Source organism: Lutra lutra, chromosome 2 (assembly GCF_902655055.1).
Source record: "Lutra lutra chromosome 2, mLutLut1.2, whole genome shotgun sequence".
Classification (NCBI taxonomy): domain Eukaryota; kingdom Metazoa; phylum Chordata; class Mammalia; order Carnivora; family Mustelidae; genus Lutra; species Lutra lutra.
Genome location: NC_062279.1, coordinates 83,068,390 through 83,092,938, shown reverse-complemented (window position 1 = coordinate 83,092,938; position 24,549 = coordinate 83,068,390). Strand labels below are relative to the sequence as shown.

The window sequence follows — 24,549 nt, the reverse complement described above, 5'->3', positions numbered from 1 at the left end:
AATAAATGCTATTTGTCAAGGTTTATTCTTCTAACAGACTAAATGATTTAACTTAACTCTTTTTATTTTTATTTCTTGGTGTGATTAAACTAGATAGTTGTAAGAGTTTTTTCCACCCGCTCAAGGGATATATCAGTAATTCTTAATGTAAAAGTCAAAACCATTTATAATGCCAGTTATTACCCTTGCCCCACTCAAAATTGCTTCTAGTGCTAACGATCCACTTTAAGTTATAATTTTTAAGTAAGTTGCAAAGTCTGTGTATGGTTGCCTAATTTAGTATTCACTTTGAGATCTTTGTGAAATCACATCCAAGAACATCTTGATGATTTTCATTATGACTCCTAACTATTATGTTTATGACTCCTAACTATTATGTGAAAATCTCACTGCTTTCCCTTTAGCCCCACTGGGGGAACTTCAAGTAGCTTACTATGGCTGGAGCACAGCATATGTCCTCATAGAACAGCAGAGATTGAGGCAAATAGGTAGAAAGGGGCTTCTCTATGAAAGGTCATTCAAAAGAGTTGGCATGTTATCTTTTAGGCATTGGGGAATTCCTGAATGGTTTAAAGCAGGGGAAATAACATAATATCTTACAGAAATGCAAATCCAGGGGACACATAAAAATGGATTATAATAGCATCCATCAGAATCACCTGGAGCACTTATAAAAATAAAGTGTCTTGGGGTACCTGAGTGGCTCAGTCTGTTCATTGACTGACTCTTGGTTTCAGTTCAGATTATGAGTTCATGAGTCCTGGGATGGAGCTCTGCATTAGGCTCCACAGTCAGCAGGGAGTGCTGTTTCTCTCTCAAATAAATAAATAAAGTGTTTTAGAAGTCCTCATGTGGCTTCAGGTCTGGGGACTATACTTTGAGAACCTCTGTGTTAGGGGACATAGGGTTTGGTGACTACTGACTAGTAGAGTTGAGACATAACTAAAGAACATGCATCTAGGAAAGGAGCATAGAAACAGAGGGAAGGTAAGTGATTAAAGTGATGGGTTACTAAAGTGTAGTTGGCCTGATTCAGTAACATTTCCTTCACTTCTACTGACTGGGTGATTATATAATATTGATGCTGTTAACCAAAATAGAGACTCTAGGAGGTGTGGAAGTTTTTTTCCTTTTTCTTTTTTTTCTCTTCTTTTTTTAGAAGGGGGGAAGGGAAGGGGGTAATTTTATAGACATTGAGGTTCAGGTGTCTATAGAGAAAACCAAAACTTGAATATATGGATTTGGAACTGAGAAAAGCTTATGGGAATTAAGCACATTAACACTGTTCACAAAATGTAGGTCACGCTCTTATCAAGAGTCTTCTTCAATCACAGTAAAATATAGATTGTTTTATTATAAATGTCATCAATATCCAGAACAGCTAAGAGGTATTAATCATTTTGTAATTTAAAAAGTCTTTAACATTTGAAAAAAAAAAGTATCAGGAAAGCACTTACAGTGTATAGAAATCAGTAAATAAATACAAGCTAAAACAACCAGCACACAGTCCCCTTCTGACATATTTGGATAATTTAAATATTAATCAGAATATCAATATTTTTCTTCCTGGAACATTTCTAAATTTGAGTCAACAGTATTTTTTTTGAGATTGCTTCTGGTGTAAAACAAAGAAATACAGTGTTTTGTTTTTGATTTTCACTTTCTAATAAAGGGGATAGATAAACAAAGCTCAAAAGTGAGAGGAAAAATGGGAGGGCTTCAATTTTTTTAGTGGTTGCTGTTACATTTAAAATTTTGTTTTCGTTAAGATAGTCTACATTAGAGAGCAACCATAAGTTTCAGAGAAGAAATGTTTACATATGCAATATTTGATATGATTTTCTTATATTAATCCATTGAATATTGAATAAGTACTTATTGTACTTATATTTAGTCAGAAGATCAGCTCTTCTGCTCTGAGGTTCTTACACTGCCACACACCCACACATGATGACTTCTGCAAAAGAAAACATTGGCATCAAGAACTGGAACCACGTAGAAGCCAAAAGGATACATAAAAACATGGTTAGTATGGGAGTTTGGGAAAAGTAAGCAGAAAAGTGGGAAAACAGACAGATTGGGAAAGTCAGTTTGACTGATAGCCCAGATTGCTAGGCTTGGGCTTTGAAAGGGGTGGTGCCTAGGAATGAGGGGAGGAACAGATAAGTAAGATCCTGACTTGATAAAGGCTTAGAGGCAAATGGAGCCAAATAAATGGTTATAAAATAGAAATGGAAAGTGAAAAATGAGACTTCTTTAGCCAGGGAAGCCAAACCACCTGGAATGTTTAGGAGCATTACAGTAAAGAACAAGAAAAAGAGTAGGAGGCATCCTCCTCAATACAGGGAAGACAAAGGAAGAAATAACACTCTCCTGGAAGCCTATTGACAACAAAATTTTCCAAACAGTAATTTGTCTCTCAGGCAATGCTCCTGGAATTTTTCTTACCACACAGTTGCCATATTGGTCCTTTAATTTCAATCAATTTCTCTTAAAAAGTGGTTTTGTCCTTTTGTTGCTTTCTGTATGACCTTTTTACTGTTTCAAGGGTAAGCATCTTTTGTGGAGGTAAAGCAATTGGCCTTTCAAAATCTTTAGGAAATTCCATCTCCGAGGGCTGTGATTATAACTGTGAGAAGCACACCTTATTCTAGGCTTACCATTTTTGTATATAAATGTACGCTATGGCTGGTGATGATATTGTACAGAGGAAAAGAAATTCTTATCCCCTCCAATCCTACTGGAAGTATATCATTAAAGACAAACAAAAACAACAATCAAGCCAGATAAAATCCTCTTCAAATTGAAGTGACCTTCATCCCAGGGTCTAGAAAATGTTCCACAGAGTCCTCCTAGGCCACGGAGCTGGTGGCCTGAAGGCAAACAGCTCTGGGAATGGAGTTCTTTGCTACCTCTCATTATGAACCTTCATTTTTGTCGCTGTCCCTTGATCTTCCCAACATATCACACAAATACAGCAGAAACAGAATCTGCAATACCTAGAGAAAAAGAAATTATTAGTGCTAGTCTATTTCCCTCTTAAAAAAATGTAATGCTTATAGCTGGCAGTATAAACATGGCAACTTCAAAAACAGATATTAGAAGAGATGACTAACATTTTTGTTTCAAGAAACTACAGGGGCACCTGTGCGGCTCAATCAGTTAAGCAACCGAATCTTGGTTTGGCTCAGGTCATGATCTCAGGGTTGTGAGGTCGAGCCCCATGTATGGCTCTATGCTCAGTGCGGAGTCTGCTTGTTCCTCTCCTTTCCTTCTAGCCCCTCCCCACACTCATGTACTCTTTCCCTCTCTATCTCTGTAAAATTAATAAATAAAATCTTTTTTTTTAAAGAAACTCCAAAAAAAAAAACCCAAAAAAACAAAGACTTATTATCTAAATAGATTAATGTATCTGAAATCTTTATGGCACTCATATGTATTGCTTAGAGGAATACAATAATTTATAGGATTGTTTTAAATAAAATTTGAAACTTCAAACTCTTAAGATTTGAACTTTAGCAAAATTTAAATAAGTCACAAATATGCTAGGCTTTCTTAGCACCTAAGACCATAGATCTCAATATCATGGTAAAAGCAATAAATAGTCCATTTGAAGACTGGATTTCATTGTAATTAGCTATGTCTTTAAAATCTCTTGGAGCCATGGAATGCTATCTGTGTTACACTGTTGTTCATAAGAGAAATGTGATCATCATCAGGTATTAACTTTCAGGAAATATTCATTTTCTGGAATGATTTGGATCCCTGCTTAATTACTAATCAGGCAGGCACGTGGAGGATCCCACTGGAACACGAGTAGAGAGGAGAAATTATTCCAACTCACCCTAGTAGCTGGGGGCTGAAGAAGAGGTGGTGGGGGAGGATATGGAGTCATAATGGAGGCAAGTATGAACAAGCATCTGAATTATGTTCTTGCAAATCTCTTGCCAGAGCCTTGAAAAAGCCAACCTTCATCCAGATCCAAGTATCACCACTTTGACAGTTAGAGATAATTTGGGTTTAGCAGCAGAGGCTCAATGAATGGCAGCGGTAATATATCTGCAAGTTCCAACAACAGAAAAGCCCCCATGATGCTAAAAAGTAGAGCCTGACTGGTTTGCTAGTGCTCTGGCTAGAAGACTTCTTTAATGTTGACTCTCCTTCATAAGTAATTTCAGAAAAATATTTTATTGGGGTGATAGGCCAGACCACTGATTAACTTTAGCCAGTGTTCACTAGATTGAATCAAAATTTAAACTCAAATCTCTTTCCTTCTTTCTTTTCTTTTCTTTCTTTCTTTCTTTCTTAAAGGTTTTATTTATTTATTTGTCAGAGAGTGAGCACAAGCAGGGGGAGGGGTGGAAGGAGAGGGAGAAGCAGGCTCCCTGCTGCACAGGGAGCCCAATGCAGGACTCAATCCCAGGACCCCGAGATCATGACCTGAGCTGAAGGCAGACACTTAACCGACTGAGCCACCCAGGCATCCCAACTCTCGAACTTTTCTATAACTCTCTATTCTCAGTTTCACTCTCTGGAGGGTTCTACAACTTTTAAAAAAGTTGTATGTATGTTAGGAATCATTGTAATAAGAAATTAAATGATTACTTTCATATGCAATATAGTTTAGGTCAAACTTGATTCATAAACTGTGCTGATTTCCTAGATTAAAAATTTTAGAACATATGTTTACATATAAGTTTTAGAATACAGTTAAAAATACTTGACTAGCTATTTTAATTTGGTTTGTGGTTAAATTGTTATTCAGCAAAAAAGCATATTTGTTATTTGCTTCAGCTCCTCAATTCCGGTGTGTGTTTTGCTTGAGTCTGTAGGTAACAAGGGGCATATTAAACCAGAAACAAGCCTAATGCTCAGATTTTCATATATTTTGATATAAAGAAAAAGCAATTCTTGATACCCTTGAGCAGGTATTGTGGTGCACAAATTAGGAAAATTGATTCAGTTTTAAAAAATAAATAAGGGAGGTGCCTGGCTGGCTCAGTCAGTGGAGTGTGAAACTCTTGATCTTGGCATTGTTAGTTCAGGTCTCTGGGTGTGGAGCCTACTTAGAAAAAATGAAGGAAATAAATAAATTTTGGAGATGTTTTCAGAGCATCTCAGCCTCTTGGTAAATTAGTACTCTATCTTATTAGTACTGTATCTTATTGTATTTTGCATGTTATACTTGTATCATTACAAGCTCTCTTCCTTTTCAAAATGTGAACATGTGCAATGTGTCTCTTCAAAGAACACTATTTTATTTTTATCAGTTGGCTAGAGAATGAAAATTATTACTGTAAAAATGGTCTGAGTCCATTGGAAGCTGACTATGGACTTAAATTACGAGCATACAGGTTTATAATTTTAATATTTTCCAAGTGTCTGCCTGGACATTTAGCCTGAAGTTTTAAACATGAATTCACAACTCACCACAAATATTGCCTCCCATTTTAACATGGGCGTAGCCATCTACTCCCCATGAACTTCCCCATGAGTTCCGCACAATCCAATATGGAGTACTTCCTACAAAACATAAGATGGTGACAAACCGTGAAAAGTTAAAATTTTGTTGTGAAGCATATTCATTTAAAGAGTTAGTTCTTGATAGCTATAGCAGCTCTGAGCAAAAGATTAAAAATGTAATGTGATTCTGGCTAAGTAAACTTGAGCTGCACTTAGTGTCACACTCCAGGTAATAGAAAAATATATATTTGAATCAGATAGCATGAAATGAAAACATACACACAATTCCAGGGAATTAGGAAAAGGAAAAAAAATAATTTTTAGAAAAATATGATTAAAATAACAAAGACTTCTTTTCCCCCAACAATTATTCTAAACATTCCAGGTGGAGAATGCACATTATTTAAATCAAGAATTATTGTTATTTTAACAAGGTTGTCCTCAAAATTGATAGGGGGGACCATGACAGGGTATTTATGCCTGGAAGTCTACTGAAAAGTTGTAAAGGTCTTAGGAGGACTTAGACATGGAAGGACCAAATTTCAGCATTTTAAAGGATGGTGATCATTTGTAAGTCAGAGTTCAATCTGCAAAGCAACCAATCAAGTCTTATCAGCACTTACCTATTTTATCAAATCCAGTTATGAGAACGGCATGATTTGCTTCTCCACTAGAGCAATGGTGCTGTATTATTCCTCCCAAATAATCTTGCCAGCTTACTGCATCTACTACCACTACCAAGGGGCCAAAGGTAAGAAGTGCTTTTGCCATTTCATCTTCTTGGTCACTACCGGAAGAGGAAATCCATGGTTAAGGAGTTGTTTTTAAGGTAGAGCTATTTTATAAAAAAAAAAAAAAATCTATTTAATCTATGTATGGTTAGGAGTAGGTTTGATTGCAATTACAGAAGACCTAAAAATGGGAACGAGAGGTCTGAGAGACTGGGTAGTCTAGGACTTCTATGGGGCTCCAAGATCAGGAAGCCAGAATCTTTCTGTATTCTGCTCTACCATGGGTCAATTAATGGCCCAAGATTGCTGCTGGAGCTCTTGCCATTTAACATATATTCCAGACAGCACAAAGAAGAAAGAAGTACAATATTCCTGTTGAGAAGACTTCCCAAAAGTAAAACACATGCTCTGCGTATGTCTATATAGATAACACACACGCTCTGCATAGGTCTATATAGATCTCATTGGCTAGTACTCAGTTAAGAGGCTAAGTTTAGCTTCAAGGAAGATCGGAAATGGAGTTTTGTAGCTAGCTGGCAAAGTATCAAGTTATAATAGGGGGATTCTGTTAATAAGGGAAGTGAGAAGACTAAATGCATGAGATAACTGTGCCATACCATGTGAGAATCAAGAGACTGACCAACTTCTGTGAATGAACGCCAAATGCAGAAATCAGAGGGGAGCATTACACAAAAGTGGCAAATGTCATTATACAACAGAAGCAAGAATTACTATACAGTGGCTAACAGAACATAATAAAAAAAAAAAAAAAGAAAAAAGATCTAGAAAAATCTGAAGCGATACCAGTCAACTTATTTACATGTCTCAGTTTAGGGAAAATAATATCTTTTTCATAAAAGTGTGTTACAGGTTGCCATGTAATGGTTTTTTTGCTATTATTTTAAAATAAAGCTATAAATACAGATTTAAAAAAAAAAAAAAAAGATGCCAGGAGAACCAAAACTAGATTGTGAAGTCTGTGAAAGACCCAGTTATTGCTCTCACACGTGGACATCTACTGATAATGTCTGTTACATAACATCTGGTCATCATCGATCTTGGAAGTATGTGATTAAACCATTATTTACTCTTTTAAAGGTCAGCCTGCTGAGTGAAGGACACTGAAACCAAATTACTGATATTTCAAGCCATTAAGATAGCATTTGGTATTTTATTGCTGCAGCAAGCCATGAGTAAATGAGTAGCTCCAAAGAGTAAATAACCTATTATTATAACCTGCTGGGGATCAGTTTCTACCAAGGGGACATTTTGCCCACAGATGGGGAAAAAATTGAGTGCATAAGAGAATTTATTGAGATAGAAACTGCATGCACATTCATTCTAAACGTTTATTCATATGACCTGTTAATGTGAAGATCTTTTTCTGGAGATCTATAAGCAGTCAATTCTAATTTTCGCTGCTGTAGTAATAACCTGCATTCATTAAGATTATCCCAAGGCAGGCAAAATTACAAAATTCCTATAAGGCATCATGGTAGGGTATAGGCATTGAAGTTCTGCATAGCTGGGTTCAAATTACAGCTATAGACTGGAGTCATTCTAGTCACACTGGAGTCAGTGACTCTAGCAGGTGACTGAAGTAACCTCTGTCACAAAATCAATCTAAGGAGAAAATTGCAGGTATAAACTTATAGCATGCCTAACATAAATTACACTCTGAATTTAAAAGAAATAGCTCCCTTTCCTCATCTCTAATTACCTGGTAAACCAGTTTTGTTCAGCATATGTTTTAATGTAAAATGTATATTTTATTATATTCAAATTTTTGAACCTTTTGTTATCCAAATATGACAAATAGGATTATCTACATTAAAGAGTATACAGGCGTCTCTACCTTTGTAAGATGACAAAAGATAAACTGTAAATACATGACATCAAAGCTCCAGGGACAGGGAGAGCACGATGGAAAGAGAAAGATCAAGAAGGAAAAATATTTTTTTAGAATGTAGAGGGTAATTAACATGGTAAGATCAAATAAACAACTGAGTAGTAGTCTCTGCTTTGAGATAGAACTAAAAAAGATATCAAAAATATGAAACAGGAGGATATGACATAGTCCAGAAGTGTTCCATTTAGTCCCAGAAATGACTAGCATTCTTATCTCTTGTGTTTCAGAAAGATGTTGGCTGTTAGCAAGTTAAAATATACTCCTCGATATTCCTTCCTGAATTTGTTCCTGTCTCAGACTTTCATGTCTCAAGTAAGAGTTTATTCCATTCTTTCAGTTGTTCAGGCCAAAAAGCCTAGATTCATCATCCTTGACTATCTTTTCTCTCATCCCCTCCATAAAATCTGTCAAAATATTCTGTGGGGCTTCATATTCTATGAGGGATAATAACCTATGATGTCTCAGGTCTAAGACCATTTTTCTAACACTGCTCCAAAGGTATTACCCGATAACCTTTATTGCCTCATCTCCGACTAGTCTTGTCCATCCAAAGTCCCATTGGCTTCCTCATTTTTCTTTAAATATGTCACACATGTTTCTGTCCCTTTGCATTTATGGCTCCTTATGCTTGGAATAGTTGTTCCTCAGATGTCTAGATGGTTATGTTCCCTCACTTCTCCAGGTCTTTGCTCAAAAGTCATCTTCTCAAGGAGCCCCTCCTGGCCATTCTTTTTAAGACTGTATACCCCCCTGATGTTTCCTCTTCCTCCCACTGTTTTACTTAGTTCTCTGTACAAATGATTACATCTAACACTTGGTACATATTTTTGTTTGTTTTCTTTATTGTCTGTCTCTATCACTAAAATGCAGTCAGGGTTTTTTGTCTGTTTTGTTCACGGCTGAATCCCCAGAACCTGAAACAATGTTCAATACATATTCAAATGAATGAATAAATCAATGAAAGATCTTCGTGCAGAGTCTAATACCATTAGCACTCTATTACCAGAATGTTTATGTCCAGTGTAAACGGAGTTGTTTTTTTGTTTTGTTTTGTTTTGTTTTTTAATCGGGACCTCTTTCTTCTTAACCAAAGGGTTAGACAGATCATGCTTCAGGTCCAGTGCCAGTGACTTTTACATTCTCTCTCTCCAAATCTCTCTAATTCAGATTCATGCCTATTCTTCTACATGTCTCCCTATTTTTTTTTTTTTTTTTTGTTATTTTGCTACTCATGATGAGGGATTCCCTGAAGTTTTTAAGTGACATTTTTTTTAACCTTTTAAGTGATATTTTGAAAATCTATTTACTTCTTGTGTTCATGCTTCACTTACACTCTTAAGGAATGGACAGCTTATAGAGACACACTTCCTCATTTTTTAGAGTGTGTTTCCCTCAAAAAAGATGTAGGACAATGTATTCTGTGACTCTGCACATTTTATTACAGACTCTGTGTAACCTGCCATCTGTGGAATTGGGACTCTCTGGTGTGTCGTTCCTAAGGTCACCCCGAGAGCCCTTGTTGTAGATGGGAGCTGTGCTGACAATCTGTCAGGCCTCTGGTACACGTATGCTTACTTAGACGGGTTCCATTTTGTTCAATGATCCAATTTCACCCTTGATTTCCTTCAGATCTCATGGGTTGGCACCATCTGGACCAAGAGATTCTTTTATATTCTGTATTGGTATGTTTTGGGGTAGTCTGTCACCTCAGCTGAATATAATTGACTTTCTGCTTTCTCTGTTTCAAAAGACTGTGCTAAGATTCCTTTATATATATTTTTTAAATGAAAAAAAGAAGCTATTTGAATCTTCCTTTGTCCTATTATCCCTGCACCCCTGTTTTGTACTATATCAAATGGTCACAATGGTTTTCTAGCTGGCTTTCAGTGTTTCATGCATTTTTAAAGCATTTTGTAATGACTCTTTGTCCCTGAACCCATTCAAAGTCATCACGCCATTCAACTTTCAACACCAGTCCCTTTCCTCTGCCTGTCCTTATCTACCCTGCACGCCCATCATGCCTGTAGTGTGTGCCCCATAATCCACCTCCAGTAATATAGTCTTACTTGCTTCTAATAAGAAAGTTTCAGTTCATGCTTTTCCTATAGTTGATGCCTTAAAAAAATGCAAGCATGTTCAAAAATGATACTTCTTGGTAAGGAGACTGCTTGATACTCACTGAGAGTCTATACAAAGCAATTTTGGATCACTTCAACAGTGAGACTGAAATATACAAATGATAATCACGGCAACTCCATTTGTTAGAAGGAAGGTGGTTAAGGATAACTTTTACCTTGCACAGATTTAAATGTGTTAATTCTATTATAAACACAAATGGAAAAATAAGATCACATTTAAGAAACAACATCTCTTAGACAGCCCTCCATTAGTTTCTCTAGCAAAAAGGTAGGTCTTAAAACAATGACTCGTATTCAATAATGTCTTCAATCCAGTTATTGATTCCAAATGGTCAATAGATCAGAGACTATGAAATGCAGACAGAGACACAACAGAATAAGACAATTACCTGAAGTCATATGCAGAATAACCTTTGATCGAAAATCCAGACTGTGAATCAGAAAAGTAATGGCACAGGCCATTCTGTGCTTTAAATGGGTACTCTGAATCTCTCACCAGTCTTACTTGTGTCTAAAAGAAAATAATCATCCAAAGGGTTCTCTATTTAAAACACAGTTGTTTTGGAAATCAAACAGCAATTTCTATGATGTGTCCAAATAAGATTCAAGTTGGCCACATCCTCGTCATGTGGCTATTTTTTAGGTTATCTTAATAACCTAAGTTCATAAATAACCTAAATTCTTAAATTCAACCTTTAGGTGTTTGTTATGGACATACTAAGTTAACTCAGTATCTTTCTCTTCTACTCTTGTTTTTCCTCTAACTTCCTTCCTTAGAGCCTCCTTACATTTGATAATAGTCTTACCATTTTTTTTTTTTTTTCTCCTGAGGTTGCAACAGGGCAACTCATTTTCCTTCCAGAGCTTCTGGTTCCATCAGCAAGTCTCTGAGACTCACTCAGGTCAGGCAATGGCCAGATGAAGCATTCTTTCCACCTACATCTCTCTATGCCATACATCTAGCATATGTCACATATTTTTTAGCTGTTGGTAGACAATCCTCCTTTTCTGATTCTGGGCTTATAGAAGCCAGGGGACACACAATTCCTTGTTGTCCCTGAAGTGTACAGAGAAGCTTCCGGCATGTAGTAACTCAAAATACAGCAAGTGAACAAGGAAAGAATATTCCAATTTGGGAAATTCCAGCTTGACGACTTTTACAAACCATAACAACATCCTCAGGGTTTGGCTTCATGCAGTTGGCCTTGGATACAGGACAATGTCAGAGAGTTTCCTAAGAAACGGAGGACACTCTGGAGTATTGGATAAAGCCCTCCATTGAGACAGAAGACTTAAGACACAGTTCTGGCACAGCTACTGATTTGGCAACACGATCTCACCTCTCAGGTCTCATTTCTTCACCTACATAAAGAGTTATTAAATTTGCTGATTTCTATTGTCTCTTATAATTGCAATATTCAAAGATTCTATAGAAATAAGTAATCATAGGCTCTCATCTTTCTGGGACATTAGGTGATCTATAACTATGAAAGAAAGTATTCACCTACTGAGAAATGCTGAGAAAGAAACACACGTATTTTTCTGAAAACAAATGCAGGCAAGATTTTCCACACTTTGATCGCTTAGTAGCTGACTTGCCTGAAAGCAATTCATTTTCAAATCTTCTGAGGGATTCAGACTTTGGCCATCAAAATTTCTGAATTTAAAAACATTCTTTGGGGGTGCCTGGGTGGTTCAGTCATTTAAGCATCTGCCTTCGACTTGGATCATGATCTTGGGGTCCTGGGATGGAGCCCCTCCATCGGGCTCTCTGCTCATCTGGGAGCCTGCTTCTCCCTCTTCCACTCAGCTCATGCTCTCTGTCTCTATCTCTGTCTCTCTCTCAAATAAATACATTAAATCTTCAAAAAAATAAAAAATAAAAACATTCTTTGGTATATCTGAGAGTAAACTGACTTAATTCCGAAGGCATGTTAACTAAACCAAAGAGGAAACGAAGAGTTTAGAAGGCTGAGAAACTAGTCACCTTATTCAGCCAGTTCAAAGCACTGAGAGTGGAGCCTCCCTGGCAGCCGTAGTTATTATAGGAACAGTCGATGACCTGCTGTACACTCAGGTCCTCCAAAGGCTTCCCTTTTATTGCATATGCTGATTCCACGGCACCCACCACGCTGAAGGCCCAGCATCCTCCACACTGTTGAAAAAGAGAAACAGCATTGTATTTATTATCAAATAATGTTCAAACCAAGTTCGTCCACATTGCTAATTATCACGAGTTAACAAGTCAAGTAAAGTGGGAAGAATCTGGAGGCCTACAAAATATTAATGCCCAGCCTATAGATTTTCAAATAGACGAAAGAAAAGAAAAACCAAAATTCTCACTTCAGCCCCAAAATGTAACTATTAAAGATAAAAGGGCAATCACCCTGGTCAACGAGACAATGCAAGATGAAAGCGAGATTCAGAGATTGAGAGAACACCTGGATGGTCTTTTAAAGACTCATCAGTTCACTGGACATGACTTCTGTTTCTAGGAAGTGTGCCAACTCCCACCCACTCTTCAATCCCTCTTGTTTCTCCCCTGACCCTCTGCCTCTATGGGATCCACCATCTCCACCCTAAAGGGCAGAGGCAGTGATGAGGTGACATGGGTTGAGGATATATACATCATCCAAGCTGTGCTCATTATTTGATTGACTCAGGAGCTGAATGAATTACTTTCTAGGCTGCCAAAGTGCCAGCATGGGCATATCACAGATATGCATAAAATGTCATAATGATCAAAACCCATACTGGCCATTCCTCATTGAAATGTCAGCTGACAATCTTCCTCATTCTGGATCTATTAACTTGATTTTATTGGACTAACTGGAATGAAAGAATGAAAGGGTTCGTCCTGAAAGAATAGGGAGAAAATGGAGGAAATGAAATCAAGTTTCATGCACAAGGAAGAAGGATCCATAGAAAAGGCAGAGGTAAGAATAAGATTTGAAGTTGGGCAGAACTGACTTCATCCCAGGACATGTGCTACACAGTGAGGCAAAGAAAGGAAGAACAGTTGGTTATCTTTGTGGAGTTGTGTTGAGTGACTTTATGGCTTTAAGGGTCTTATTATGTCTTTATGCCTGGTGCCTATGGCATAGGAAAATAGGCACTAAGGAACTCTATGTCCGGGTCTCCACCCTTTGAGAAAAGTGAGTACAGGTTGCTGACACCATACCTAGAGCTAGATTTAGTTTATCTCCCAATAGCTGCCCCAGGAGGGCAGTTTCTGCTCAAAAAATATCTCTACAGTATATTTCTTTAACTCAAGATTACTAATGAAATTGTATTCCTTTAATACAAAGTAGACACTTCCTGGAAGGATTCTGTTTCTGACTAATTCACTCTTCTTTATGAATTCAATAATAAAGCAAATAATTCGGTGGTAAAACTTAAATCATAATAATACATATATTTTTTAAAAAGCGATAGATTTATATTCTGAGGAGAAAAGAGTCATCCTAACTAGATGGTGACTGAGAAACTGCTTGGTCTAAAACACCTTAAATGGGAAGGCTGAATGACATGGTAAGGTTTCCACTCAGATAAATTGAGACTATATCTCTGCAGTTATGGGGTCGATTTTCTCCGGTCAGCTGTCATTCCCTATGCCAATGGGGTGTAGAGGAGTAGGTTTATCTTTAAAATAAAAATCGGCTTTGGGCCACCTGGGTGGCTCAGTGGGTTAAGCATCTGCCTTCTGCTCACGTCATGATCTCAGGGTCCTGGGATCAAGCCCCGCATCAGGCTCCCTGCTCAGTGGGGAGACTGCTTCTTCCTCCCCCTGCTCCTGTGCTCTCGCTTGCACGCTCTCTCTCTCTCTCCCTCTCAAATAAATAAAATCTTAAAAAAAAAAAAAATCGGCCTTGACATCTGCCTCTCATTTCATCAGAGATTCTCCCTTCATTGTCATTTCTGGGTATTTGGAGTGTGGTTTTACCCAGAGATATGGCTTCTGTTACAAGTTTGATTGAACTGGACTTCAAAGATGACTTCCCATGAATGCTAAGATGATTTAAAAAAGAAAAAAAAAGAGAAAGAAAGAAAGAAAGAAAAAGAAAACCTCTAAAACTCACAGTTTGCTGGTTCCTCACTTGGGTTACAACATGTTTGTCCCGCCAGTCAAATCTTGATGGTAAAGATACATTGGGTATGGATGTTTGCACCTCTGTTCGGTATCTGGGCAATCTGGAAGACTTGCTTCTTAAATAAATAGCTGAAGAGAAACAGGAAATGAAAAGACAGCCAACATAACGTTATAAGGAGGGCTTCCTGGGATTCTTTTTGGAGGAATTTTTCAAACACAAACAGAAGTTTTATAGTAGAGCCTGCCATTTGTGGTTTTCCTTTATACTTTTTCATAACTCAAAATGTACTCACTGAAAACTAAGGAATTCCTACAACAGGACTGGAGCTGTCACATAAAATTACTTGTCTGATAGAACTCGGTCAATAATAAAAATGAGTATAATTGATATCACTAGCTTTATTGTAACCCATGGAACTGTGGATGTCTAGGATAGAAATAGCACTAAAAAATGCAGAAGGGGGCTCCTGGGTGGCTCAGTCATTAAGCGTCTGCCCTCAGCTCAGGTCATGATCCCAGGGTCCTGGGATGGAGCCCCGAATTGGGCTCTCTGCTCAGCAGGTAGCCTGCTTCCTCCTCTTTCTCTGCCTGCTTCTCTGCCTACTTGTGATCTCCATCTGTCAAATAAATAAATAAAAATCTTTTTAAAAAAATGCAGAATGGGGGCTCCTGGGTGGCTCAGTCGTTAAGCATCTGCCTTCAGCTCAGGTCAGGATCCCAGGGTCCTGGGATCGAGCCCCGCGTTGGGCTCCCTGTTCTGTGGGGTTTTCCTCTCTTGTGTTCCCTCTCTCACTGTTTCTCTCTCTCTGTCAAATAAATAAGTAAAATCTTAAAAAAAATGCAGAAGGGGTGAAACATTGGCCCTTACAGCTACATGGAAAAATCTTTAACATTTAGATCTTAATTAGAAGATAATCAGAAGATAGTAGCCAGGTATTTACATGCTTGACATTTAGTATTTAATAAATGTTAATTATGACTCAATTTACTAGATTCACAATTAAACAATTCCTCAAAAATTAAGGAAACAAATCAAAATCAGGAAACCAAACAACTAATAGCACAATATCACAGTACCTTTAAACTCTTCCGGAAACAAATAAGAAAATTGATTTATTCCATAGATGGCACTAGAGTTGTCATGAGGGAATACAGAATTCAAGTATTGATGTCTATTAAGGCTTTCCTAAAAGAAGAAAAAAATTAATTCACATCACCTATGTTCACTTATCAGAGCAATGTATGTGTAACTAACTTGGACATATTTTTCAGGTGTTAGAAGCAAAGCTTGATTTATTTCCTACTGATCACAGTGAAAGATTGCATAGGACCTCTAGATCAGATTTACAAACATTTGTGTGAAAACTATCATCTGGTTTCAGGTATATTTTTGAGGCTGGAAAGGTATGTCTTATCCATTTATAATTCCTCTTTACCGGCATGTTGAAAGCACTAAATACATGTTTGTTGAACACAGTGGAAAAAAACAAAGTGAACTGCAAATAAACACTAGATCCTAGTAGAAACTGTCACAAAGAGATACTCATTAGATTAAAAAATTATGAATTTGGAATGCATGTATCTTTGAATTTCCCAGCACTATGTAACAAAGCATGAAAAAAATAAATCAGTAAATAATAAATAAATATGATTCTATTCCAGCTTTATAGCTCTCTCCAGCTCATTATGGGTAAAAAGGCTTTGTGATAGCGATGCAGCTGCAGATGTTCTGGGAAGATAGATTAACTTGTTTATCTGGAGGGAAAACATGACCATTATTTACAGATTCCTCAGCTCTGAATTTTGTAATAATTTATCTTAAGCTTGTCTTTTGTGAGAACATGCCTCAATTTCCTGATGCTAACCAACTGTGTAGGATAAATACAACTTCAGGAGACTACCATTAGGTAAGTTTCCAACTCTAGCTCATATGTATTTGTTTATGGATCTACGTGTTTATTGTGTGTCTGTCTCACAAACCTCTAAGTAAAATGAGGGCGAGACCTGTCTGTCTTGTTCATCAGTGCACTCCCCACCCTGAGCACATGCCTGGCACACAATGGATGCTTAATTAACATTTTTTTGTGGAATAAATACACCAATGACATTTTATATACATCATGCCTGTAAGAGCTTTAAGCTATTTACTTTGAAGCAAGTTATTACTGGAACTTATCATCTTCTTACTACATCCTTATTGACCGTGCCTGGAAGGACTGTTAATGAAATAATAAAGTGTTACTAAATGAATTTTATGTACTTAAGAATAATCTTGATAAAGCAGAGTTCTGAATATAATTTAGAAAGCAGATGGATGAATACAAAAATAGAACAGAAATAACAAAGCACGTATCTATATTCCATGTGACAAACATGAGCCAGAGACTGCTAGCTGCTAAGGAATTTAAAATTCATTCATTTTCTAAGTATTGGTTGAACATCTTTGTGGGCTAGACTAGCCAGGGCATTGAGAATGTAGGACACTAAAAATGCATAGGAAAGCAAGTGGTAGCCATGAGAGCCTCACAGACTTCCATCTATGGGGGGTTGTGTGCTGCGTGCTGAATTACCACAAGAGAGGCCACGGTTCCCACAAGCTGCCTGTAGCCAATGACTGAGCCCTGAGGGTCTCTCTGACCCTTCCTTTGGCTGCACAGCCATCTAAAGCACTTCCCCCAATCTATCTTCCCTCCCTCCTTCACTCTAGATCAGAGTTGCTTTGCCATCAGGTAGCTCTCTCAACCTGTCCCCATTTCTCTCAGCTATTGGTCTTGTGATAAGGAAATGAAAAAAGAAAGGATAAAACACAAATGATCAACATCAAGAACGAGGAAAGGGCCATCACTATGGATGCTTCAGTCATTAGAATAACAGTATTTTGAAAACGGTAAACCGGGAAGTTTTATGAATGTGTGTATGAAACAGACACACTCCTCAGACATCACCAATTGCAAAAGCTGAATATACGAGAAATAGAAAACTCTAAGCCCAGATGTCTTGTTTGGTGAACTCTACACAATTAAAAAAGGAATAATATCAATCTATACACATTCTTTGAGAAAATAAAAGAGAAGGGAATGCTTTGCAACTTATTTTATTTATTTTAATTAATTAATTAGTTAATTAATTAACTTACTTATTTGAGTATTTGAGTTAGAGAGAGTGAGTGAGAAAGAGAGCACAAGTGGGGAGACAGGGAGAGAGGGAGAAGCAGACTCCCTGCTGAGCAGGGAGCCCCATGTAGGGCTCCATCACAGGACTCTGGGATCATGACCCGAGCAGAGGCAGACACTTAAACGACTAAGACACCCAGGCGTCCCTGAAACTTATTTTACAAGGTATTACACTGATTACAAAACCAGGCAAAGACATCTCAAGAAAATAGACCGACGCACCAATAGCCCTCACGGCTATAGATGTGGAATCCTTAAGAAAGTATTAGCAAATCAAAACCAACAATATATAAAAAGGACAACGCTTTATGACCAAGTGAGATTCATTAGAAAAATGCTACACTGTTTTAATTTTTAAAAAGCAATCAGCATAATATACCATATTAATGGCATTTTTAAAAAAGCAAGGAAAATCATATTTTCAGTTGATGCAGAAAATGCCCTTGACATAATTCAAAATCTTTTCGTGAAAAAAATCCTCAGCAAATAGTGCTTGAGAGCAAATTTCTTGGTCGTGATTGAGGGAATATACGAAACGCCTGTATCAACCAGAGGCCAACTTCTAAAAGAATCCCATTTGTGGATTTTTTTTTTTAAAGATTTTATTTATTTATTTGACAGAGAGAGATCACAAGTAGGCAGAGAGGCAGGCAGAGAGAGAGGAAGGGAAGCAGGCTCCCTGCTGAGCAGAGAGCCCGACGTGGGACTCGATCCCAGGACCCTGAGATCATGACCTGAGCCGAAGGTAGCAGCTTAACCCACTGAGCCACCCAGGTGCCCCCATTTGTGGATTTTGTATGTCATTCCAGTGCACTGATTCCTGTCATTTCATGGCTGTCCACAGCCCACGCTAAGGATATCCGATATTTACAACGTGACTTCTTGCAAAAACCAAAGACCTCTAAACCCCAAAGTGCTCCGTTTTGCCTTCTCCCCACCACTAATCCTCATCCTCCCTTTTCTGATTTTGCAAGACCACTAATAATATTAAAAGTACTTCCCATGAGAATTCTGAACAAAACGTAATTCTCTACATTTATATACACACACAGTAAATTTCTCCAATTTCTTCTCAGTTTTGCAACAAATATCTTAACCACATTGTCATGCAATATTTGGGTATCTACTTAACCTCTTGGGTCGTTATTTTTTTCATTGACAAATGGGGTAATTCCGACTTGACAGAATGTGAGAATTAAATAAGATAATGTTTGGAAAATGCAAATTACAGAAAAAATGTTAAATTTAATACTCTCGTGCTGTATCTTCTTTCCCCCCTTAAACACAGAATATTTTTCCCCCTCTAACCACAGAACATTTGGACATAGAAAATGTCCTTCAAAGATCATGTTTTCAGGTTTTCTTAGATTAATATGGAGCTAATCTTTGTCATGCAATTAGAAATGACCAGTTACCGATCCGAAGAAACAGCTTTCATAGTAAAATGATATTATCAGTATATCCAAGAACATTTATTCTCCTATTTGCTAGAACAGTAGGACACAAATTAAGTCCCCCTAACAGAGTTTCAAATCACTTAAATTTTAAAAAAGCTCTGTATTTCATTTCCGGAATTGACGACTCTTCCAAGTGACTTTTCTGGTCTACTTCGATTCCTTCTGTGAGAGCAGATGTCACAGAAGCATCACAAACTGTGAGTCTGTGGAGCTCCTCATGTTAACAGGCTCTGTCACAGAATCAGTCCTAAGTAAAGGACCAATTACTTCATGCTCTTAAGACAATGGAAGAGACCATAATGGTATTATAGTATGGTAGACTATATCTACAGTCGAGTCAATGTGCCTAAAACAATATAAAATATTAAAATGAAAGACCTGAGCCTTAAGGTCACTTATGAAAGAAGACAGTCAAGTTCTGGGGAGGATACAGCACACAGCATTAGTAGTTTTGAAAAATGCAGATGCGTGAAAAACAGACGGGTCATAGGATGGTGATCTATTTTGTACTTTCTCCGTGGTGTCTGCTCCCTTAATGAGTTCATGCTTTGCTGGGATAAGCTGTACACTGAAATTACTGCAGAAGCCACAGATGCTCTGTAAGGCGACCTTTCGTTTAAGGCTCTAAACTCAATCCCACTTCTGTTCTTTAGCTCTTCCCTCAATAGCCCTCACTTGGAGATTCTGAGGTTTGGTGTAGGACAAATCATACATTTCACAGATGGATTTAAAACGTTCTCCTTGCTGGTGCTTTCGTTTCTGGAAGTTGCAGTAAGTCTGGGGATGGTCCAAGAGGCAAAATATTTATATGTGGTGTGGGAGCATCGCTGAGAATTTCTCTTAAGACTTGAGAGTTGTAAATCTTTGATTAGTGAATCTCAGCTGAGGGAAACTCCCTCCTTCCTCCTCTTCCCTCCCAAGGATTTTTGGCGCTGTGTGCAGTGTCTATTTTGATAGACACTACTGGCACCTGGTGGGTAAAAGCCAAGAACACTGCTAATCACACTGCAAGGCACAGGACAGCTCCCCACAACCAATAATTATCAGTTCCACAATGTCGACAGTGCAGCTGTTGGGAAGGCCTCTACTAGAACAATAAAAATATATACTTTCATAAATTCCTACTTTACAAAAGTCACCTGCACAAAGGATTTTGTATATGTTGTGCTGACATCTGTGTAAAAATAATATGCATGTATGTTTATCATGCAGAGTAAAATAAAAAGAAATATGTAGTCATTTAGTATTTACTTGTACATGCACATAAAGACTGAATTAAAGTGATACTCCTTTGAGAATTGGTTGAAGGAATAATTTTTCTAGTGTATTACTCTTTACATTTTTCTGTTTGTTCACTGAAAAATGGATTCTAGTACAATGTTCAAATATACAATATTCATTTGTTAGGCTATAATTCTTTGAAGTTGGCACATGTCTTATTCCCCCATGGAATCAGAAGACAGATCAGCTCCTTTCACATAGTGAATATCAAAATATTGGATAGATGGATGGACAGATGGACAAATGAATGAACAAACTCTGATCCAAGATTTTAAGTTCCTGATATATTTTCATTTTGGCAATGCAGGCATTAAAGTTAGAATCATTGAAAAAGGTCACTTGAACAACAGTACCTTACATCAAATTCACCTGTCTATGCTAGGTAGAAAATGTGCGTTAAAGCATTCTTGCCCAGAGTTCATTTGGAGAAGACAATCCAGATTTCAAGAGGCTGATTATGGCAAGTATCTGTGACTTATTAGTTAGGATTATTTATTGCAAAATCTTCTGTTTATACATAAACTACTATTTTCTATTTATGCATAAACAACATGCCTAACAGTTATATATAATTTTAATAATGTAGCATATATCATTCTATGCCAGTAATTTTAAAGTGAAGATTCTGAAATTTTATGCACAAATCACATTTGTATTGGCACATAAACATCATTCTGAAGTGAGTACATATGACTTTTATGGGTCTGTGACTTCTCGAAGGCATAAGAATATGAACTTTTCTGTGGTGAAATAATGAGCATCAGTAAATTATCAGTGCACGCCTGGGTTTCAGCACAAAGAGGAGCAGGCTGAATCCTCCATTATGATTTTCCTCAGCATTGGAAGTTTCTAAAGCAGTGGAAGAGCACAGATTGGGGCTGCTATCTGTTTTCCCTCCATCAGTTATCCTGAGAAGCATACCATAACAAACCAAGGAGTGGCCCAGTCTTCACCCAACAATAATGTGGTGATAGTTTGTGAACAAGTGTCATAGATGCCATCTAACTTCCATTTAAGAAATAGTCCTAGGAACTTATGAAAATACATAAGGCAGGGATGACAAGACTATTTCACAATTCTCTGAACCCAACACCATGAAAGACATTACTAATCAATTAGACATTTTCTCCAACTGTCTCTGAATACTTTCCAATGCCATATTTCAGGCAGCCACTATTAATCAATCCATTTGCAAACATGATGAGACCTATTTGCTATCCCTAAATAAGAAACAAAGATCCAGAGACTACAGCTCTTGGTCCTTAGGATTTGTCTACTTTTTATAGCATCTATAGATTCTGGCCCAACACAGAGTGTTTTACAATTCTATTTTAATTTTTAAACTTTTTTTTAACTTTTTTAAAAGACTTATTCATTTGAGAGAGAGAGAATGAGAGCGCGTGGATGAAAGAGAGAGGCGGAGGGGTAGAGGGAGAGGGAGAGAATCTCCAGCAGACTCCCCACTGAGCACAGAGTTCCTCACGAGGGGCTGGATCCCATGACCCTGGATCTGAGCTGAAACCAAGAGTCAGAAGCTCAACCAACTGAGCCACCCATGGATGCCCCTATTTTTTTTTCCTCCAAACTTTAACTTCACTGTGAAACAAGGACATTTTCTAGATTCTGCACATAATTTACCAGATGGTTAAGAAGTGGGGAATCTCTGCCAATTCATAACTTGACATGATCTTATAGGAGTAAAGCGTTGTAGAGTTGTAGTTATGAGTTTTAGTTATCACATACTTTAATCTCTCCTGCCTGGCCAGAAGAATTCTTCCAAATGCTCATGGGTACCATGGAAGCAAGGCCTTTTCTATCTTTGCCTGTGTCCAGCCCTCTACTCCAGGTCCAGACAACTAGAATCTAACACGATGAGATGCTCCACTTTCCAGTAATGTGTTTTGAAGTCTAAACACTTTCGTTTCTGGGCATCCATTTTGTGAAGTAAACTCCCACTAGAAGCAATTGGTTTGAAAACTTTCCCAGGCTTTTTCAACTCAAGATTTTTAAATGTACTAAAAGTCTTCATAACTGACCTCCCCCACTTAAATGTTCCATTTCCTGTTACGGATCCTTGTATTTTTCCTGAGAAGAGTTGAATTTGCAGACATTTGTCTCCTGGGTGCAGCCACTTCACAGGACCAATATGAGTAACTATATAAGTCAATATATATATTATATATATATTTTTAAATTTTAATTTTTTTCACTGTTCCAAAATGCATTGTTTATGCATATATTAAAAAATGTATTTATTATTCTGGCCTCCTTGTGCCTCCAATCCTCCAACATGATTTTCTTGAGGAGGACAGCAGTGTGTTTATTTATTCAACCAATGAATAAATTATCAGTATAGATAAGATTGACTTTTTTTCCCCTAAAGGGTTTGGGTCACCACCATAGGCAACCAAGCCCAGGACAGGGGCAGAATACAGGGACACAAAGTTTGTTTTCCAGCAATTGTGCCAGTGCTTCTGGTTTTAAAAGCTATATTGCAACTCAAAAGCAATAAAGCAGAGACAAGAGTACACATCTTGGTTTGGGCAAAAAACAAGAGCGGGCACAATCAGGCAAGGCTGCGACTTCCTAAACACTGGAATATTCTAGGGGAGACAGGAGGAGCAGAAAAGAGTACAGCTACAGAACTCCAGGAGAAATCCCAAGACTATACCAGCAAAAAACTAAATATCATTCCAACAAACAATATTACTAAATTCTTACTTTTGATTCAGAATGAATCAATTTTCTTTTATAATAAAATGATGACATCTTTCATGATTTAAAAAATTGTTAAGTGGTCTCAGATATTTAGAACACAGTGAGGCAAGCTTTAAATCGGTATCTCTAGGTTACAGGAAAAACCTATTGATACTCCGCTAACTCAGTCCATTCCAAAAGTTTAACGCTGGGCTAAAATCTAAGCATTCTTATGAGGACTTTTGAAAATAATGTGAAAAGGAAATTAAATGCTTCCCTTTTTTCCAAATCCGTCTCCAGCAAGTCAAGAAGAATTTTAAGGTTGCTGCACTAGTTTAAGGAGCCCCAGCTCAGGAAAATCACACATAGGCAGGGCTCTGAGCTTTCCCAGCGCGGGCTCTTTGTTTAGAACAAGCTGATCACAGGCGGTCACCAGCGGCCCCCTGCGGAAGAAAAACACCCATCAGGCTTCTTCCGCTTTTAATCAGGTTCCCGAGACTCTGAAAAGGAACCGCTTTGGAAGGCCATGAGGACGGTCCAGGGCACTGCCAAAAGGGGTGCTTCTTCCAATCGAGAATACGTTGAACATATCCATTGATTACTCTGGGCTCATCCCATAGGTCCACGGTGACAAATCTAACCTGCAACATCCCCTCTTTCGGTTAGCCCAGATGGGGGAGGGCTGGCACGTGCGGAACGGAGGGTGAAGTTGGCCTGCGAACTTCTCGGGAAGCCCAAACCCGTCACCGAAGTGCGGGCAGGGTGACCACATGGAGTGGCGGCTCTCGGTGACACCCCGCCACCCCCCAACCCGCTGCCCCAGTCCAGACCCCGGGCAGCAGGGGCGACTAGGAAACAGAAAGCGGCGCGCGCTCGGTACCCGGAAGGCGGCTGCCTGTCGCTCGCGGCTCCGCGGCTCCGTCGCCGTGAAGGTGGCGCTGGGGTCCGCGGGGAGGCCGTGGCCGCAGCAGCAGCAGCAACAACAGCAGCAAAGCAGCCAGAACCGCCGCAGCGCCCGCAGCTCCATCCCCGCGCCCCGCGCCCCGCGCCCCGCGCCAGGCGGCCGCCAGTCCCCACCCCCGCCTCCCCCAGGTTTCTCTTTCGATTCCTCGGCTCCTCCCCCTCCTGGGTTTTCGGGGCGGGAGCAGCGGAGCCGGTGCACGGTGCTGGGCACTCGGCCGCTCCCTGAGTCCCCATGGCCCCGGACCTGGGAATGCGATTAGCGGGAAACTGGCGGTTTCGCTGGTGTTTGTGGCATCTTCATCTCCCAGCTATGTTAGAGGAAAGCTTGAGAATCATTCTCCATGCGATGCGCGAGAACGCAGACTCGTGTGTCACCTGCACTTCGAGAATGAAGTCCTCTGTTCTTCTTCCTTTTATCTCAAACTGAAAGATTCGGGCAGTATTTGAATTTTTCTTGGCCTTGTTTCTGTTGTTCCTACTGCGGAGGTCTCTAACGTTTAGGACCTAATTCTAAAATGTTAGCGAATTGACACAAAGTCATTCATTCGTTCAGCAGATGTTTATAAATACGTAACAGGAATTTGCAGTTATGAAAGTAAGGCACACTTTATTTATCTGTTATATGATGGCCATTTCAAAACCTCTCA

General features: G+C 38.5%; 1 protein-coding gene across 1 annotated transcript; it reads right to left on the bottom strand.

Moving 5' to 3' along the window:
- Positions 1-1,323: 1,323 nt before the first annotated feature.
- On the bottom strand, positions 1,324-24,017 carry CTSO (cathepsin O). The gene is made up of 8 exons (XM_047717819.1): positions 23,820-24,017; positions 15,409-15,517; positions 14,321-14,460; positions 12,229-12,396; positions 10,631-10,752; positions 6,087-6,250; positions 5,431-5,523; positions 1,324-2,999 (listed from the first exon to the last, which is right to left on the bottom strand). The coding sequence occupies exons 1-8, from the start codon at positions 23,964-23,966 to the stop codon at positions 2,965-2,967; spliced, it is 978 nt and encodes a 325-aa protein (XP_047573775.1). The 5' UTR covers positions 23,967-24,017; the 3' UTR covers positions 1,324-2,964.
- Between the last annotated feature and the right edge of the window lie 532 nt (positions 24,018-24,549).